The sequence below is a fragment of the Saccoglossus kowalevskii genome, chromosome 21 (assembly GCF_978046115.1).
Source record: "Saccoglossus kowalevskii chromosome 21, keSacKowa6.1, whole genome shotgun sequence".
NCBI classification, from domain to species: domain Eukaryota; kingdom Metazoa; phylum Hemichordata; class Enteropneusta; family Harrimaniidae; genus Saccoglossus; species Saccoglossus kowalevskii.
This window is the reverse complement of record NC_140661.1, coordinates 13204690-13226693: the sequence shown is the minus strand read 5'-3', so window position 1 is coordinate 13226693 and position 22004 is coordinate 13204690. Positions and strand designations below refer to the sequence as shown.

At 35.1% G+C, this 22004-nt stretch overlaps 1 protein-coding gene across 1 annotated transcript in view; it reads right to left on the bottom strand.

Moving 5' to 3' along the window:
* The window catches only part of LOC100375880 (uncharacterized), a 55968-nt gene that overhangs the window by 5427 nt on the left and 28537 nt on the right, over positions 1-22004 (bottom strand). The window contains exons 3-9 of the mRNA XM_085495338.1: positions 12782-12856; positions 11762-11840; positions 10517-10548; positions 4472-4993; positions 3022-3088; positions 2522-2554; positions 1933-2050 (exon numbers count right to left, since the gene is read on the bottom strand). Of these exons, the coding sequence (XP_085351464.1) occupies positions 1933-2050; positions 2522-2554; positions 3022-3088; positions 4472-4993; positions 10517-10548; positions 11762-11840; positions 12782-12856 (926 nt within the window). The remainder of the gene's footprint in view (positions 1-1932; positions 2051-2521; positions 2555-3021; positions 3089-4471; positions 4994-10516; positions 10549-11761; positions 11841-12781; positions 12857-22004) is intronic.

Below are 22004 nucleotides of genomic sequence, written 5' to 3'. Positions count from 1 at the left end.
AACACAGCATACATAATGTTTATTCCGTATTTGTTCTAATAGAAACGCAAATAAATCTAACAATTGCATTCACTGAATGGTGGACAATCATATGCGACTTGTTCTAAAAGCACACCCGTTCCTCATAGAGCAAATACACTATTCTCAATACTAGTAGAGGGACATATACTATAAAATTATCACATATCTACATGTTGTTGTTTTTTTAGTTTTGTGCAATAAATATGGGCTGGAGAGTGTCATCGTTGAAACGAATGATCCACTCAGCGATATTATTGCTTTCTAAGTTCAATTTTAGTTAAGGGGCGGTAGTCGTCGCGCCCAGCATGCCCGGGATATATGGGTCTCTTATAAACAAACATGGCGACTTTGACAGTTGCGCAGAGTACAAACTGAGACGTTATTAAACTTTAATTATGCATTTTTACGTGATTTGAGGGTATCGAAAGAGTCACCGGCAGTAATTAGTGCAAGTCGCGCCCAGGTCAAACCTCATACTTGTGATTTCCATTAGAAGAGCGCATTGGATTGTGGGGAAATAAATGTTTATCAACACAAATGTCGCACATGCGCAGCGCGACGACTGCCACCCTTTAACAATGTATAAAACCCCAAATAGCCTGTGCACATTAGTCAAGTGTTATCTATGGATTATTCAGTATCGTTGACATTTAAATCGACGCCATATTCTAAAAAGTCGTTTCGAGTAAACATAATTAGTTTAGAGCGTATTCAGTAATTAGTAAGCTACGTCATCGCTTAATGTGCTCTTCTAAATGTCATGCATATTTAATATTGCTAATTATAGTGTGTACCTTATGAGACATGGCAGTGATTGAATGATCATGGCAATAATGCAAATTATATGGTGCCTTATGGAGCGTGTAGTAATTATTGCTAATTGTAATTCTTTTTTTCAATTTGGCGAAGATTTTCATTATTTGTGTATGTTTGTGATCGCAAAGTTCGTTTCATGTTTATCTGTCTAAACCAGTCAGAGGGATACGTTTAAAGAAGCCACGTCATTCGCCATTTTGTGTCACGTGCAAATAATTGTTGTTCCTTCAAAAATCATAACAATGTGAAAAACTGTCCGCGAAACTGGTGACAGATGTTTCAATCTTGTTGTATCACAATACGGAAACTTCCAGCTACAAGCGAGCAAGGTGTCTGAACATCGGTTTAATCATAACGCCAATTAAAGCGGACCACTAGATTGCAGTCCTTCATAGGAATTTGCGCAACGCCGATTCTGTGTCATAGGGTGTGTTGTGGAGCAATACCGAAACCGACATCGGGATTTACACATAAACATAAACAGATATAGATAATGTCAATCTCTGGAAGAATGCCTTTTAATTTTAACAATTCTTCACATGTACGTATTTGTCAATAACTCAAATGGGCGTGTGTTACATCTAACCTTCTATTTTAGGGTTCTTTTATCGGAGACATATTGAGTAGGCTGCTGTGGATTTGATGCGCGATGACCCGAAGGAGACTACGAAACGTGCTCTGCCTTAAAAATACACGGATATCAGAAGGATGAATACCCACGAGTGCAACTACTCTGTTTTAGACTGCCTGAAAAGGAAGAACGACTGTGCCCTGCGAAAAAGTGAAAAGACATGCTACGATATGTCTTTGGGAATTAATTTATGAGTTTAGATCTCGGTTTAAATTTGTTCGCTTTCTGATGTGAAACTTTAATTTTCCAAGTAGCGCCGGGGAGGAATCCGATTCGCGGTGTTCATTATATTCCAGTTCTTTGCCTCTAAGAGAATCCAAGATTGCTATTTTGCATTCATTATATCCGAACAATTTCCCGCCGAATGCAACTGTTATGTATCTCAACGTTAATTCAATTGACTTAGTTTCGACATTTGTACTACTCAAGAGTCGTAATCAGAAAACTGCATTAATAAAACTCACGCATCGCTGTTAATTTCTCCGGCTACCGTTTCGTCTTCGTCTTCTTCACTGTGATTGTCTAAGGATGCGTTCTCGTCGTCATCACTACTCCCATCTTCGTCTTCGTCTTCTTCTTCTTCTTAAAATGAGAAAGGTAAATTGAGGTAACATTTTGTAGATTAGGAAATCTTGACTGAGAATTGAATACGTCCTAGATATTAATTGTTGACACTTAGCCCTATTATATGAGTCCTAAATATGCAAATGGCTGTCGTATGTTGAGCTTTACTGCCTGGACTTTTGAGAATGGATCTTATTCTCAAAAATGGCTACCAAGATCTCGTTTGGAACCGCGAGACTTGTTCTGCAGTTTGCCGATGGTGGTGGAGAATGGAACACAAATTGCGCCCTCAACGACATCGCTTCATCCATTAGCGGATAAGAATTATTTGATACAATATTTGTGTCAGATGTGAAATTATAACAAAAACTAATAGTATTTTAGATATATCAATGTACTGAACACGTCATTTACATTATCTGTATTTTTTTGTAAATTATTTGACGGCATTTTAAATATCAATATATTCAAACAATTTAATAAACTTACTTGGTAGTTCGTACGATGTCTTCTCCTCGCTAGCTGTTTGATTGAAATATAACAGTGATCAATGTCAGTTAACAAAACAATAGTAAAATCACGAAATACAAACGGTATTGAGACCAGCACGAGACCGTGACTATCAAAGATTTTTACCAAAGCGGCGATGCATTAATTCCAAAGGACGTCGATTTAGTATCTCTTCGGTTATCCTACATTACATTACATTACATTACATTACATTACATTACATTACATTACATTGCATTACATTGTGTATTTAACAGTACGACCTAAATCATTTCATCTTAACGAGCTAATAGACACTGACGAATTTCAAATTGGCAACTTGATTACTTCTCAAATTGCAAGCCAATATTAATGCCAATATCTTGAGTAATCGTCCCCAGTGGCTGTTATTGGCCGAAACCAATATTTATAGATCATATGACCATTTGTGACCAAGAAGATTGATTAGTACTTGATAAGAATTAAAATATGATACTTACAAAAGTCTTCGTATATTCTTTTCTGTATTGTATATTGGTCATTTTTGTCAGCAAATAGCGAAATAACCTATTACAAAATGAAGATTCACACAAATTAAATGTTGTTTTCCCCCACGCACGTGAAACACTAAATATATACCTACATATGAATTAAACGTTGTGTTATCTCTCACGCGCGTAACGCACTAAACATATACCTACATATGAACTAAACGTTGTTTTCCCCCACGCACGTGAAGTACTAAATATATACCTACATATGAATTAAACGTTGTGTTATCTCTCACGCGCGTAACGCACTAAATATATACCTACATATGAACTAAACGTTGTTTTCCCCCACGCACGTGAAGTACTAAATATATACCTACATATGAATTAAACGTTGTGTTATCTCTCACGCGCGTAACGCACTAAATATATACCTACATATGAACTAAACGTTGTTTTCCCCCACGCACGTGAAGTACTAAATATATACCTACATATGAATTAAACGTTGTGTTATCTCTCACGCGCGTAACGCACTAAATATATACCTACATATGAACTAAACGTTGTTTTCCCCACGCACGTGAAGTACTAAATATATACCTACATATGAACTAAATGTTGTTTTCTCCCACGCACGTGAAGTACTAAATATATACCTACATGTGAATTGAACGTTATGTTATCTCTCACGCGCGTAACGCACTAAATATATACCTACATATGAACTAAACGTTGTTTTCCCCCACGCACGTGAAGTACTAAATATATACCTACATGTGAATTGAACGTTATGTTATCTCTCACGGGCGTAACGCACTAAATATATACCTACATATGAACTAAACGTTGTTTTTCCCCACGCACGTGAAGTACTAAATATATACCTACATATGAACTAAATGTTGTTTTCTCCCACGCACGTGAAGTACTAAATATATACCTACATGTGAATTGAACGTTATGTTATCTCTCACGCGCGTAACGCACTAAATATGAACTAAACGTTGTACTAAATATATACCTACATATGAACTAAACGTTGTACTAAATATATACACATGACTTAAAAGTAATGGGAGTTCAAGCTTGATAAGCAGCGAGTGCGACATTAAGTAATTGAAACATTTTAAATGTATGTGAAAGTCTTAATACAAAGTATGTGGTGATTTATGTATTCATGTCGTGTACACATGTACGAACATGGTTTCCATGGAAACGTACATGAAAATAATGTTTCGCTTGAATAAGTGACGTAATTCAAATCCCGAAACACATGTAATTAATCGAAATCGATGTCATCATATATCCGGCGCTTGGACAATTTCAGTTTGACACTGAAATTTCGGTACGCAGACTCCATAAATTATTTGACTTGTATAACGCCTACCACTCCTACGCATCTGCAAGTTTTGTCGTGTTTGGATTTGCAACTCCTAATTAATCATACTTAACTCACCATTTTATAGAGTTTATTCAACTTGTCGTGATCTTTTTGTAATAATTCGTGATCAGTTTCAATCAAGCTAGCGAAAAAATTGTTCTTCGTGTCCGTGGGCACAGGATGTTCATTTCCTTTAAGAACCTCGTTTTCAATATTTCCAATCTCCTCTGGTTTACTTAGGTCTTCAAATGAGGTTGACCCTTCCTCTTCGCTTTCACTCTGGACAGTATTTGTCTTTTCGTCAGCATCATCATCATCATCATCATCACCATCTTCTTCTCCGCTTCGAGCATCGTCATCACCTGATTCATCGGCGAACAATTCTGTGTTTTTTTCCTTTGCCGTGAACCCCCTCAACTCTGACGAGGGCGTATTCTCGTCAGACTCATCATCAGTTCCATCGTTTTCAGATTCTTGTTCTTCCTCGATTGAACCACCTCCTGATCCTTCCTCTGATTCTGAAGATTCCTTCGAGGTACCTTTCAGACTCTGTAAATTTTTTACGATTTCTTGAGAATTGTCGACGTCATCCGCTTCCTACACATAGATACAAACAGTAAGGGAGAATAGGGAAAATAGTTAATAAATAATTATATACATATACATCATTTACAGTGAACGGCAGACACCTGTACTTTATTTTATGAACATATTTATAACAATGTGTAAATACAAATAAATTCAAATTCAAATATTTAATAATAATTGGCCCGGGAGCTCCACACTTTCCCGCCCATAATGCGCGCGCAACCCTTCAAAGGACAACTGCCAACTTATTTAAAAATCAAGTTCTTGCTGATTCGATGGTGTTGAAGCAACTCATTAATATTAATTAGAACTCGCGATGGTGTCGTTTTCGGATTGGTCAATTTGAATTCTGTCATTCATTTTGATTTAAAAAAAATATATTTATAAAACGTGTCTAACATCCCCAGTTTCATGCCTGTCACTGTTTTTGTCGCGTGGATGTTTTATAAGTATTACGTCATATTTAACTACCAATTATTACGAGTATCATGTATATTCAGGTTGAATTGCTTAGAAATACACATAATATTTGGAAGATGCGTGCTTGTTCTGACAGGATACGATGGCTGCTCTGAGCACTGATAAAGCAGGTACATATTCAGCATGCACGTAGTGTACCCGCGCTGACTGGCTAAGAATGACTAAAGCCATTGTTCGGGGAAACATAGCCAGTATAGAGAGAAAGAACTGATTGTGTCTCGCAGAATAAACTACGTCGCACTGGTTTCTCATTTTAAGCGGAAAAAAATGTATTAATTCCCTTAAGTTCTGTATTTTTTTTGTTTATGAGTGATACAAAAAATGTCAAAAAAAAAAAAAAAAAAATGTGAGATATCGAGCGGCTGTATATTTTACCCCCAAACCTGTTACTGTTTACTTCGTTTGGGTAAACTCCAAAATATGTCCTGAATGGTGTTTATCTGTATTACTTGATGTATTGTTTCATATGTGTCATGAAAATAAGCATAACTTACCACAACTTAATATGCATAGGAAAATGTATGGAATTTAGTTACATGAATTGTGCAAACAACAAAGGCATACATATTTAGTCAAGTTTTCCTGGTTGTAATAGATCAATTACCATTTTGACCTCACGAATTAATGATAACTATAGTGATTTTAATCAACATGGGCATTGTGCCACATTACTTGGAATTACTGTGCAAGGCTACACAATATGTTTACAAACTCTTTAAAATGTTGACAAGTTATCACCTTCAAAAATAATATACGGGTATGGCAATATTATTTTTAGATTAGTTTGACAAATACATCATTGAAAATCAAGTCCCAGTTCAGTGATAAATCACAAATGCGCCATGAGAGACATTAACTGAGATTACTAGTAACTTGCATTTTTTTATGTTAAAAACTAATTTGTAAAAACCGACTTTATTTATATTCAATTTCAAAGTTACGAATTATTGACAAACGCGCGTCGGATGCAGAAGCACGAAGTATTTATGATGACGTCATATTATGAATGCACTCTTTAATTTGTGACTAATGATATGCGTGGTAATAAGTAGGTGGGAACAAGGCTGTGTATACTACACGTGCAGGTAGATTAATAGTATGTGTTTAATACTTCGATGTTTGACCTATGACCCATGTGATTTTGTGCGACTATATTTGGTTCATTTCAACATTGCCATAAACATGCAGTAGCTTATTCCGCTCCGATTACCAGCTCTCGTCTTGAAAGGTCATGCGGTGTCGGAATAATCTAGTAAAAATTGAATGCGTAACGGTCTTCACCGCGCATGCTCCGCCAGTGATTACGGTGTCCAGAGACGCGCCTGGAACAGATTTTAAGTAATTAATGTCTGGAGTGAATTTTGCGAGGGCTCATATTCAGCTTAGCGTGTCACGTTTATATATAGATATTTGGAATATTTTCTCTCCATACGCCATTTACATCTGTCGTTTAATATGAAACCACTCACTCATAAAAAAAATAATTCAGTCCGAATTAAATATTTGTTTTCAAATACCACAAACAAATGCATGCGTCATACTGGCACCAAACTCACTGGCGCATCATGTACAACTGATTTAGAGTGAAATGTTACATTATGATTTATGAGAGTGATTGACGACATTTGGTTTACAGTTTAATATATTGAGGCCCAGGTATCGTTACTAACAACAAAAGAGGTCTCGTTTTGTTTTCAAATACATTGACGTTGAATTGATTGTTATCGGTGTTCCTCTCATTCCACTTTTCGCTTCGCCCGTAATTTTCTGTTCGGTAAATCTAAAAGGTAGGTAGGCGTGAGAATCAATCAACGAACGAGATTGTTCTGCATTCACAATGTGCGTTATAAGGTTAGACGGAGTTCATAACAAGATTTTTTTGTTCCCTGCTGTTTTTTTAAAGTCTGCGTTATAAACTTCGTGATGAATTGACGGCACTTCTGTATAACTTGTGACCTTCAGCGTTGTCACATACAGTCGTCTCTGTCGACTGTCGCTGACTAGACAAGACGTTTGCCCTCGGCCTAGTGAATCACATCGCATACGTGCCAGTTACTCATCAATACGCCGGGAAGGGGTCGACGATGTACGTTTTTACTGGCAGCTGAATTTTCAAATTTTGAAGTTTTTGTATTTTCTATACGTGCTATTTACATATGGGCTCATCTGTGACGTCAAAATGACGTATTCTACTAAAAGCAATGTTGTTCTAATCTCTCACATAATTGGTTATTAGTTGTTAATCATAAATCTTTCAAAACCGTGTATGTATTGCCGGACGGCTACGGATCAATATGATATCGAGGTTGTGAAGGACCTGCTCCATTGTACCCAATTACGTCACGGAAGCGCTAGGTCGCTTAGGGGCGCGCCTTATATGAAAAGTGACGTAAAAGTTCACACGGGGTCACGGAAAGGATAAATAATAGCTGAATGTGTTATTGCTGATAATAAAACGAGGATAATTAGACAAGGATATGAATCTAGGGTGTTATGCAAATAAGGTTCAACTAGTCATGAGTATATCTCGCGATATACACACATTTATACCCACACTAATGCATTTGTTGCTAGTAAACATGTTCGTTTCATGACTGGTGATCCCGTAGAATGGGGTTACAGGGTACAACGAGCACGTGAAGTTGATGAATACCAATATTATATTATGGCGAATCTCTGTACCAATGTGAACACGAAATCAACTTTTTGTGATTTATATTAAAAAGATAGGTTGTTAGTTTCTAGAATCTTCTAATAGATAACCACAGAACACAGCTTGTAAATTACGCAATTATCCATCGAGTATGATCAGCATCTTTGCAATTTAAAATAGACCGAGCTTGATTTATCATTCCATCTCACCAACTAATCCCAATCACAAATTGAGGTCAAGGTTCAGATCTACGGAGAGGGTATAACAACAAACATTGAAAGAGATGACGTAAGTGCCACGTAATAGAGCAGATTGGATATTTATCACATTTAGACCTCCAAGACCCCTGTATCTGATAAATTAGTTTTTTGCTCTCAGCGTGAGACAAGTGTTGTCATTTACAGCGTGGTAAATTGCCGAATCTGTGCAGGGGTTCTGTGCTGACTTAGCGCACTGTGGTTGCCAAGAATGTCAGACTAATCCAAGCTTCTTAAAATCAGTGCAATCATGAAATACTTCAAAACAGCGGCTACGAAAAAAAACATGGAATTTTATTTAACTATTCAGAAAACATGCATTGATTTGCCGAGGTCGGGCTCGTGTAGCAACGAGAGAAGCCAATAGAAGACTTTTGAGAATTTAAATATTCTTTTATTTTGCCATTTTATGACCTTTTAAAGACCAAATAAAAAAAAAAAAAAAACATATTTCAGACAATTTCATCAAAATATGATATATGAGACTTTTTAATATCACGCGAGAACCCTGAGGTGGTTGAAGTAACTTGGAGATTAAACAACAAGGAGAGATGGTCGAATTCCCATTACAATTGTTGGGTTATTATATTAGAATAATAATAATACCTTACTGTTAATCCATAATATAAACAATGGGCGCCATTTCACTGACGAGACATGGAGTCTTTTCAACTCAGATTTCGAATCGTATGGGTGGATTGGAAGTTTGATATGTAGAGTCTTTGGAAAGCTACTTAGAAGGTTAATCCTGATTGGCTACCCAACTCTAACACCCATTTTCGATTATGTCTTGTATGTATGCTTCGACTCAACTGAATATGTGCGACGAACTCGAGTTATGACTTGAATGTGAAATTTAGATAGAACGACCAATTGCTAAAAGCCTACTGCTACACCCTTGACATTGCACGTTGATAGTTTTTTGGGTGGATTTCGATTTGTTAGTAACATTGTCTTTACATCACATGTATTCATTTGGTCTCAGACTAGTAATAGTCTGAGATTTGGTTAAAGGGTGGTATTCGTCGCGCCACGCATGCCCGAGATTAATGGGTCTCATATAGACAAAGATGGCGACTTTGACTGTTGCGCAGATCAATCAGTACAAACTGGGACCTTTAATTAGGTATTTTTAGATGATTGAAAATATCGAAGGAGTAACTGACGGTAAGTAATGCAAATGGCGCCTAGGTCAAATCTCATACTTGTGATTTCCATTAGAAGAGCGCATTGGATTGTGGGAAAATCAATGTTTATCAACACAAATATCGCACATGCGCAGCGCGACGACTGCCGCTCTTTAAATAAAAATCAGTGCCAATGTACCTGTACCCGAATTAGTGGTACGTACCGGTAATTCAGAACGCATGCGAATAATTGTTTGTGAGTGACGTAAACGGTGTGAAGACCGTATATATATATACTAGTAACCACAATAGATTACATCTATCCACCCCTTATATGACAGGGTGTACTCTAAGTATAAAGTCGAGCTTAATGACGTGAATGTAGCAAACACACCCCTCTGCTCCATCTCCGCACCCACAATCTCTCAATACAGCTAATTATAATATGTCTGCAATTAAACTACTCGATCACGATGTCAACTTATAATTTTAAAGTCAATTTATCATTTCCCTATTGCTTTCATACATTAAAATCTGTCAATATTGACTCATTCGAGTGGCGCGATGTAATTAGAATAGGAATATATAATTTATTAATAACCACAACTCCCACGCATATATATTCAAGTTAATTACACCATGCGGAGAGCATCGTCCGTTTCCATCACGGCGCCCTCCAGCGACAACTCAATTCCATGACGTAAATTGGCTAAGGGGAAACGTTCACACCGTCGATTATATTTTGTCTGTAGTAGTACGTCGTCAATTAAAATAATAAAGTTTTCAAAGATGTACTATATTCTAGATGGCGAACGAATACATAAAACGATAGTTGTGTGAATAACATGCTATGTATGCCATGTTTTCGTCATAGAAGTGTTTGGCCGCTAGAGGGCGATAGTGGAAAGTTGTAAGGAGTCATTTTTTTATTTACTTCATCAAAACAAAATGTGACACTTAGAGGAAAGTCTGTTATTTCACGCATTTGGTCACATTGATAGAAATTATTACTCACATCACTATCCGTGTCTGTAGAACTGTCATCTCCTGAAATCAACGACAAGTAATTTATTAGTCAAATTAAGTACAATTTGAGTGCGTTCTAAAGATCATTGCATGTACCTTTAAGTACAAATCAGATATAAAGTATATATTTACACATATGAGGGCTAATCAAGAAAACTCGTATCACAATTCAGGTCTCGTCTTTGCATAGCATAGACAATAAATTGTGAAAGATCACGTATAACGGTAACACTGGATGAAAACACTGTAAAGGGCAAATTAAACAGAAGTGGTATTCATCTTCAACCTGGTTTGTAGTACAAAAAATACAAAAACGCTCTGATCTCTCATTTTTCAATCGCTTTTCTGCTTCAATTCTTAATTGATGTATTGACATTCGGAACCTACACAAAGGTGTTCGAAAATATGGTTTATCAATACAGTTTAAGTAATTTTACTTGTCAAAAAGCTGTTTATTATTATTATTATTATTATTATTATTATTATTATTATTATTATTATTATTATTATTATTATTATTATTATTATTATTATTACCCGCCCACACACACGCCAGATTAATCTGACGGCGTCTTGGAAAAGATTGTAAAGTCTGAACTCACGTGTAACATCAGATTTGTCTCTTCAACTGATAAGATTGTCTTCCGGTTTAAGAATATAAGAGTGTCCCTGGTTGGCTGCCCAATCATAGAGAATGTTTTATAAACACATCGTAAAATACTCATGTTTAATAATATATGCAGTTTTACATTAGAAATTGTGTAAATTCATTTCACTTTTCTTCTATTTCTCCAAGCATTTTACCAGTTATTTTCGTTTTGCAAACTACCTTTATGACTGTAGAGGATATTTACATAATTTAACTAGTGAAGCGACATGTGTATATGCCTCTAAGGGTCAACGTACTTTTTTCATACCAACAAATATACGATCAGTTATTGTTATTTTTTTTCGAATTAACATCATTTATTAGGAACATGGGAATTATTCAATTATTAACTGTTAATTATAAAATAGGCAATTACTATAAAACTGTCAAAAAATTATTAATTAATATTGTTATTCGTTTGAAATATTAATGGATCTGACTTTGTTTGTGATGACTTGCAAGGTTGTCTCTTATTGGTCACTTTAACATGTAACGGGAAATCCAATCATGGAACGCCTTACTTGGAACTGTACAGACTATATTCGATGAGGTTCGATACACCATTATGTGATGTCGACTACCTACCTTGTTCTGTGGCATCATTCTTCAGTAACTTATTCCTAACATCGTCCAATAGTTTCTTGGCATCGCTATCTGGGAATAACTGAAATCCAAAACAAGAGAGAAATATGATTACCACGTGAGCTGAAAGGCGGAGTAGCGAATCTCGGTGATACCCTAGACACTAAAATAGAATTTGATAAAGCAACAGAACAGGTATTATCTACAAATTGCTCACGGCGCGACGTTGGAAGCGATGAGACGAATACATGTAGATGTAACCCTTGAGGTATTTCGTGCAAAACTGTAGAATTCATGCAGGGACACATTAGATGAACCCTTGTTATCGGCGTTCAATTTCTCACTAGCTTGTCTAGAGCCTGGAAATATCATTTCTCCAAAAACTCCCCATAATAATGAATGCCATGATAACACTCCACATACCGCAATGGATCGATATATATTTATTTGTTTCTAATGTATTTCTGAGTATGTTTAAAAAATATTGGTTGATATTCCATGAAAACAACAAAGTATGATACTGTTATAATGTAGTCGATGGAATAGAAAAAAAAACGTTGTGCTTGTGTCATGGATTTACCTGTACGCACTGGTATTTTGAAACGCATGCGCAGTAGCGTTGGCATTACTACATTGAATGAGTACAGCTGTTTGCTACAACAACAACGTGTGTTTCTTTTATTTTACGATAAATCATACCATTATGTTTTCATCAATATTAAATACTTGACAACGGACTAAAAAATAATTAAAGTTATCTACATCGCCTTCCTAGACAGCTGTGTCACCTTAGCGAATGCGTGTACTAGTATGCAATGCACATCATCAATACATCACGATACTATTATAGTATCTCGATAGAAAACAATAATAGACTTCCTGTTTACGCCATTTAACCATCTTACAATAAGCTCTAAGTGACGTCAGGTACTCCATTCAATATATAACAGGTTTATCTGACAGGAAATCTGTTATTGCGTGTTTTAATATTGACCCATATGAACGGAATGCTAAGTTGCTTACCTCTGAAATACACTTTGGGTGCAGGGAGGGGTTCTTCAACATCAGTTCAATACACTGTATCTTTACTGATTTCACCTTTGAAGAATGAGAAAAATTAAGATTGTTAAAGCAAGGGAGTCGTCACTTGCGCATGCGTCAGATGGCCGTAGCGTGTCATTGTTTACAAACAAGCGTCTACCCATGAGCCTTTGCGTTTTTAGCGTGTGTTGTTATCGTCGCTTGGGACTCAATTCCCACGCGTGCGCAGGTGACGACCCTCCTGCTTTAATAATATTATATGTTATCAAAAAAAACCTCATTTATATGCAAGTATGTATCATGTATATTCATGAACAGAGAGCACTTAGTCCCTTATTTGCTACTCGTTCTTCCCTTAAGTTGATAGTGCTATCTTCGACTTCGCCTCGGTTCACCCCGTGCTGCAGTGGACATTTGTAAAAAGTTTGGGGCTGATAAACTAGAGTATTGACCTTCAATAACATTATTTTGAAATTGATGCCATCTAGAGTACTGCTATTACTACACTCGTAGGATATGTGTTTCCGTTGTTCGTGGGAATTGGAAAGTGTCTCTGAGTGATAACATAAAATGACGTCAGCCGTTTCTATGGCAACTAAATTGAAGTCTATTCATGCTGCACAATATAGGCTACCTCCGTGAAATGTGCTTTGTATCAATTACTCGAATTCTCACTGGGATGGACCCTTGAAATCTAAACCAATTTACCATCAACCATATTCCCCATCGAGCTTTAAAAAGAGCATTTCTCGTCAACCACCCAACCAGACGGATAAGATTTGCGCAGGAACAAACTAGTCCAAGGACTACATGGGCTTCCGCACAAATAGCTAACGCCAGTTTTCATTCGGCGCCCATTTTATACAACTCAACAGATGGAGGTGTCATCACCTGCGCATGCAACACAAACAAGCGTCTACCCATGATTTCTTGCGTTTTAGCGTGATTTGTCTTCGTCGCTTAGGACTCCATTCCCACGCGTGCGCAGGAGACGACCCCTCCACTTTAACCCATAACGTAACCCAACCCTAAAACATTGAAGACAAAAAAAGAATATCCATGCTAACTCATATCCATTGCCCACGCGATGAATCGAACACACAGCATGTATCAGACGAAAAAGTTGAGAGCAGAAATTGTAGGTTCTATTATTGAATTTTGAACTGTTCTTTTCAAATGTTCACGATAAACATGTCGTTGGCAACCCGATATTTGTAATAAATCTAATTATGGCACTATAGGGAGTGATACATCAAGATATGCTATGTGTTAGGCCCGGGTCATGTCACCTATTTGTTTTTTGTTTACGTCTAAAACCCGGATGTTGCTTAGACAAAATGCATGACAGCCCTAGAATTTATTTGTATTGCGATGCAATTTTTTTGGTCAACACTTTGCACATTTTTATGTATTTTTCCACAATATTTTCGTAATTTATGAGCATAAATGCCAACTAGAAATATGTTTTTAAATTTAAAAAAAATAAATATCTTTTATTTTGTGACAAATGTTTGTAGTCCTGGAAAACTAACTACTGTAAAACATGTTGAAAAAGCGACATGCAATTTTAGCGAATTGTGGTAAAATGACGTAATAGCGAAATGTTGATTTAACGAATCTCTCTTGTAATTGTTGATTTCCTGTTTTCACAATACTTGTATGTCGCATGCAAAAACAAATGCGCAGTTATCATCTCCATAAAAACAAAGTAAAACTGTCAAGGGTAATTTAATTAGGAAGCGCCCCAGATTTTTATGTTCCGGATTACTGTATACAAATCCCCAAGCCTTTTCCATTTTTAATGTATAATAAATTCATTAGCGACATCTTGAATTAGCGAATTCGCTAAAAAGACACGCTCGCGAAAAAGATATGTTTTACAGTAGATTCTGTAGTGGGCTCTAAATAGCGTACATTCTAAAGATGTCTTCGAATTCGTATATTATATTCTAACCAATTAGTATATCCAGCAAGAATAACGTAGCCTAACACTGAGATGAAGACTTTCGTTTTTATGCAGAAAAATACAGTAAAATCATATTTCTTAGAATTATTGTTCATACATGAGTTGCTGAACATACTACATAGTTTGTAATTTCATTCAGCGTCTTTCAGTCATAATTCAAGACAAATAAAAGGCAAAAATATTGAGAATATAGCAAATTATCTTCCTTTTTCTGTAATATTCTGTTGTAATTGATAATTATTGAAATTGTTTATGCGTGCATAGAGGAATATATTTCGTTGTGAACTATTCTTAATATATTTCAGAATTATAATGTCAAAATAAGTTTTTTCAAGGTTTTTTTTTCTCCCCCCAAAACGAAAGAATTTCACAATGTCGAAAACGGAATATTTTTATCGTAGTGTTACACGAATAATTCTTGCAACTCAAAACGAAAATGCACATACGAACATCAAAACGTTACACTCGCTGTTTTCACACAGCACACATTTAACAGAGTATGTTATATACTATGTATACCATTGAGATACTTTGAGTAACCGCTATGCACACTGGCATCCAAGGAATGAAATCATAAACAACATATATATACGTATATATATAATTATATAAATATCGAAAACCCATAATTCGTAAAAAAAAAAAACTTCATAGCGTAAGCATTTCATTCTAATGTTGTGTTACATATACTTAAAACGGGGAGTCGTCGCCTGCGCATGCGTCAGATGGCCATAGCGTGTCATTGTTTACAAACAAGCGTCTACCCATGAGCCTTTGCGTTTTAGTGTGTGTTGTTGTTGTTGTTGCTGCTTGGGACTCAATTCCCGCGCGTGCGCAGGGGACAACCCTCCCGCCTGAATATACATATAGTTAATTTCACGAGGAAAAAAAACTATTAGTTCAAACAAATTATGAACATTTCAATACGTGAATGATTTTATACAACAGAACGCGCTTCACAAGCTGTATTAAACATATCCGGAATGCCAGATTGAGTTACATATTAAATAGTGCCCTGGCTGAATTAATGTTATGTACATTCGCTATCTACTTTAACACCAAAATAATACGGACTAGATTCAGTGCAAAAAAACACCCAGAGGATTCGATTGAGTCATTAATCGTATCATCAACGCATGAAGGACATGAGTTATTTATGAAAGATGAGTGCCGTGTTTCTGCGATTATAACTCGTAAAGTAATATATTCAGTACATTGTCATCAATATCCGCAAATAATATCTACAACGCGTGTAAAATACATTGTTTATTTACATGAAATTCAAACACGCGCTGCGCGACGATCACCGCGCTTTAAAGGACGGCGGTTGCTGCGCGCCACGTCGTGTTCAATAGGAGTACCACGCGGCGTATACAACGCGCGTGAGATACGTAGTTTATTCACACGACACCCGAACGCGCACTGCGCGGCGATCGCTGCTCTTTGAAACATCGATAGCGTTGACATGCCTCAAAACTGGCAACCCTGAAATATCCTGACGTTGAACATAAAAACATATTTTATTTTCGCATAACAAATTAAATATTTTTTTATTGAACAACAAATAGCCGTATACCGTGCCATGAACTTTATATTCTGGTTCGCGTCGCAGATACAGAGGCAGAGAACAATATGAGGACAACTTTAAGACAACAATAATGATGTATCAATATAAAAACAAGCAGCCTATCGGCTGAGATAGCTCCGCTGTTAGCAATGCACATTTCAATTAAAGAACTGAAGACATCATTAGAAAATGAACAATATGAATAGTATCAAAGCAATCGGACTTACAGTTTTTAACAAGAAGTCGAAAATATCACTTTTTACCAAAAATTACAAAAATATTCACCAAAATAAATTAATTAGAGAATTGAAGATATCATCACAAAACGAACAAATCTGAGAGAGGTCCACATGTAGTACCTATATATGTAATATCAAAGCAATCAGACTTACAGTTTTCAACAAGAAGTCGAAAATATCACTTTTTACCAAAAATGACAAAAATATTCACCAAAATTAGAGAATTGAAGATATCATCACAAAATGAACAAATCTGAGAGAGGTCCACATGTAGTACCTATATATGTAATATCAAAGCAATTGGACTTGCGGTTTTTAACAAGAAGTCAAAAATATCACTTTTTACCAAAAATGACAAAAATATTCACCAAAATTAGAGAATTGAAGATATCATCACGAAATAAACAAATCTGAGAGAGGTCCACATGTAGTACCTATATATGTAGTATCAAAGCAATTGGACTTGCGGTTTTTAACAAGAAGTCGAAAATATCACTTTTCACCAAAAAATGACAAAAATATTCACCAAAATTAGAGAATTAAAGATATCATTACAAAATGAACAAATGTGAGAGAGGTCCACATGTAGTACCTATATATGTAATATCAAAGCATTTGCACTTGCGGTTTTTAACAAGAAGTCGAAAATATCACATTTTTACCAAAAATGACAAAAATATTCACCAAAATTAGAGAATTAAAGATATCATTACAAAATGAACAAATCTGAGAGAGGTCCACATGTAGTACCTATATATGTAATATCAAAGCAATTTCACTTGCGGTTTTTAACAAGAAGTCGAAAATATCAGTTTTTACCAAAAATGACAAAAATATTCACCAAAATTAAAGAATTAAAGATATCATTACAAAATTAACAAATCTGAGAGAGGTCCACATGTAGTACCTATAAATGTAATATCAAAGCAATTGCACTTGCGGTTTTTAACAAGAAGTCGAAAATATCAGTTTTTACCAAAAATGACAAAAATATTCACCAAAATTAGAGAATTAAAGATATCAACATGAAATGAACAAACTTAAGAGAGGTCTACCCAAGGTACATATACACCAAGTATCAAAGCATTTAGGCTTGTAGTTTTCAAGAAGAAGTCGAAAAAGTAAAACATTGACACGGACGACGGACGACGGACGACGACGGACGACGACGACGGACGACGACGACGACGGACGACGACGGACAATCACTCATATGATAAGCTCCGCTCGACAAAGTCGACAGCGGAGCTAAAAAAGTGTATTGTGAAAAAATAATCATTCATTCAATGCTTACACTTTTGCACCACCCCCCAAAATGCTCAATATACATAAAAAAAATACTGAAACTATATTGGCAAACATTGATTATCGTTCGATATAATACAATGTGGTATGTTCTTCGATCGACGTATGTGTGCATATTTACTCTGTCAACATGGTGACGGTGGTGACAGTTCAATATGGATTACAGTGACGGCTGAATTGCATGTCTCGAATAACTTATATATGTGTTGTTATTGTCTGGAATTTCATTTTCTGGAATTATATTATATTCTTTTCAATTTATATTGACATTATTATATTAACCCTACGTGACTTGTAACACCCTTAACAAAATATATTTGTTTTCTTTAGAAAAAAAAAACTATAATGAAGACGTGTAGTCGATGAGCAAGTACTTAATACAGAAATTGCAGGAAAATTTAAATATAAAAGTGAACGTTAGTGCTCTAAAATGTTGGCGGGAAGAATAGACCATTTTTCGTACACTGCGAGAATCACGCGTTATGCGTGAAATCGAACGTAAAAAACAGGACAAACAAAGGTCATAGCGTCGTAGTCGCGTCAAACATCGCGTGGGATTCGACAAACGCAAAAGTATTTCGGGGACATTTCCATGCTTAATAATGTGCTGTCCACATTTGATGATAGGCAATTTCGATTAAGTAATGGTATTCGGAAGCAATATTCCTCTGTCGAAGATCGGCCGGTCAATGTAAGCTGCGAAATAAAGAAATTCTAGTTCAAAATCAAATCGTTCGATTTTTGCGGCAGACGTTCGACGCGCGTCTTTCATGCATCTCGCGAGATCTCGCAATTGTTCGGAAAATCACCTATTCTGTCGTTATGATATTCTCAAATAAAAAAAGCTTACGAATGATATCTTTATAGTGTTCTCCTAATTATAAACTTGACGTTGGACTGTAGACTAAATTTTGTAAATAAAAGAATGTTTTACTATTCGCAAAATTACAAATTCCTCCAGCCCCAACTAGTAATACTGTAAATGTGTAGATTGATAATGATAGAAGTGACATTGAATTATTATTAGTGTTGCGGTAAATACAAATATGTTTAGCATATTACGAACAGATAAACAGACAGCACGTGGAATTCAAACTCACGACCACGATCGTGGTCATATAAATATATATAAATACTAACTCACGAGACCCGGACTAACTAATTGTGACTAGTTAAATCAAAGACAAGTTAATATCCAGGTGCGAAGCAGCAGAATGTAGTTACTGAATTTTTGATACACTATCAAACAATATTATAATTGTGTCATGTTAAAAAGCGCGGAGCTGACCGTAAATTACATTTTACATGTTTCTTAAAATCGTTTGTTAAATTCTAACAGCAATGTATTTTAATATATCGTATTGATTTCTCATAAGAGGATTTATTCGGATCAAAATCGTGTTCAAACGTTTCTTCAGGACTACCTGGAAAATGTAAAATCCATATTTCCTTGGAAATAAATCTGATCCTTTATTTTCCCGATATTTAATCCAACTGATAAACAAGTCTGCAAACGATCAATTTGTAAAAAAAGTCGGTCTAGAATAAAGATGTGAGTTGGTGAACTTGTTTAATCTTTCCTTTTTTAAATAATGTCACATTTATTCACTGATTTTGTTTGAAGATACAAACCTTGCATTGATTAACTAATAACAATGACGTCATAATTGATCAAAAAACCAGCTGCCCTAGAAAATAAATCTTAAATTGGAACCGATGGCTGTAACACAACACACTATACTTTTTTCAATTAGACTGTATGCATTTATATTGCCAAGTGTCTTTTGAATGTATGCATTTATATTGCCAAGTGTCATTTGAATGTAAGCATTTATATTGCCAAGTGTCATTTGAATGTATGCATTTATATTGCCAAGTGTCATTTGACTGTATGTATTTATATTGCCAAGTGTCATTTGACTGTATGCACTTATATTGCCAAGTGTCATTTGAATGTATGTATTTATATTGCCAAGTGTCATTTGACTGTATGTATTTATATTGCCAAGTGTCATTTGACTGTATGCATTTATATTGCCAAGTGTCATTTGACTGTATGTATTTATATTACCAAGTGTCATTTGACTGTATGCACTTATATTGCCAAGTGTCATTTGAATGTATGCATTTATATTGCCAAGTGTCATTTGAATGTATGTATTTATATTGCCAAGTGTCATTTGAATGTATGCATTTATATTGCCAAGTGTCATTTGAATGTATGCATTTACTGTATATTGCCAAGTGTCATTTGAATGTATGCATTTATATTGCCAAGTGTCATTTGAATGTATGCATTTATATTGCCAAGTGTCATTTGAATGTATGCATTTATATTGCCAAGTGTCATTTGACTGTATGTATTTATATTGCCAAGTGTTATTTGAATGTATGTATTTATATTGCCAAGTGTCATTTGAATGTATGCATTTATATTGCCAAGTGTCATTAGACTGTATGTATTTATATTGCCAAGTGTCATTTGACTGTATGCACTTATATTGCCAAGTGTCATTTGAATGTATGCATTTATATTGCCAAGTGTCATTTGAATGTATGCATTTATATTGCCAAGTGTCATTTAAATGTATGTATTTATATTGCCAAGTGTCATTTGACTGTATGCATTTATATTGCCAAGTGTCATTTGAATGTATGCATTTATATTGCCAAGTGTCATTTGAATGTATGCATTTATATTGCCAAGTGTCATTTGAATGTATGTATTTATATTGCCAAGTGTTATTTGAATGTAAGCATTTATATTACCAAGTGTCATTTGAATGTAAGCATTTATATTGCCAAGTGTCATTTGAATGTATGTATTTATATTACCAAGTGTCATTTGAATGTAAGCATTTATATTGCCAAGTGTCATTTGAATGTATGTATTTATATTACCAAGTGTCATTTGAATGTAAGCATTTATATTGCCAAGTGTCATTTGATTGTATGCATTTATATTGCCAAGTGTCATTTGAATGTATGCATTTATATTGCCAAGTGTCATTTGACTGTATGTATTTATATTGCCAAGTGTCATTTGAATGTAAGCATTTATATGACCAAGTGTCATTTGACTGTATGTATTTATATTGCCAAGTGTCATTTGACTGTATGCATTTATATTGCCAAGTGTCATTTGACTGTATGTATTTATATTGCCAATTGTCATTTGACTGTATTCATTTATATTGCCAAGTGTCATTAGACTATATGCATTTATATTGCCAAGTGTCATTTGACTGTATTCATTTATATTGCCAAGTGTCATTTGAATGTATGCATTTATATTGCCAAGTGTTATTTGAATGTATGCATTTATATTGCCAAGTGTTATTTGAATGTATGCATTTATATTGCCAAGTGTCATTTGAATGTACTAGTATGCATTTATATTGCCAAGTGTCATTTGAATGTATGCATTTATATTGCCAAGTGTTATTTGAATGTATGCATTTATATTGCCAAGTGTCATTTGAATGTATGCATTTATATTGCCAAGTGTTATTTGAATGTATGTATTTATATTGCCAAGTGTCATTTGACTGTATGTATTTATATTGCCAAGTGTCATTTGAATGTAAGCATTTATATTGCCAAGTGTCATTTGAATGTATGCATTTATATTGCCAAGTGTCATTTGAATGTATGCATTTATATTGCCAAGTGTCATTTGAATGTATGCATTTATATTGCCAAGTGTTATTTGAATGTATGCATTTATATTGCCAAGTGTTATTTGAATGTATGCATTTATATTGCCAAGTGTCATTTGAATGTATGCATTTATATTGCCAAGTGTTATTTGAATGTATGTATTTATATTGCCAAGTGTCATTTGACTGTATGTATTTATATTGCCAAGTGTCATTTGAATGTAAGCATTTATATTGCCAAGTGTCATTTGAATGTATGCATTTATATTGCCAAGTGTCATTAGACTGTATGCATTTATATTGCCAAGTGTCATTTGAATGTATGCATTTATATTGCCAAGTGTCATTTGAATGTATGCATTTATATTGCCAAGTGTCATTTGAATGTATGCATTTATATTGCCAAGTGTCATTTGAATGTATGCATTTATATTGCCAAGTGTCATTTGAATGTATGCATTTATATTGC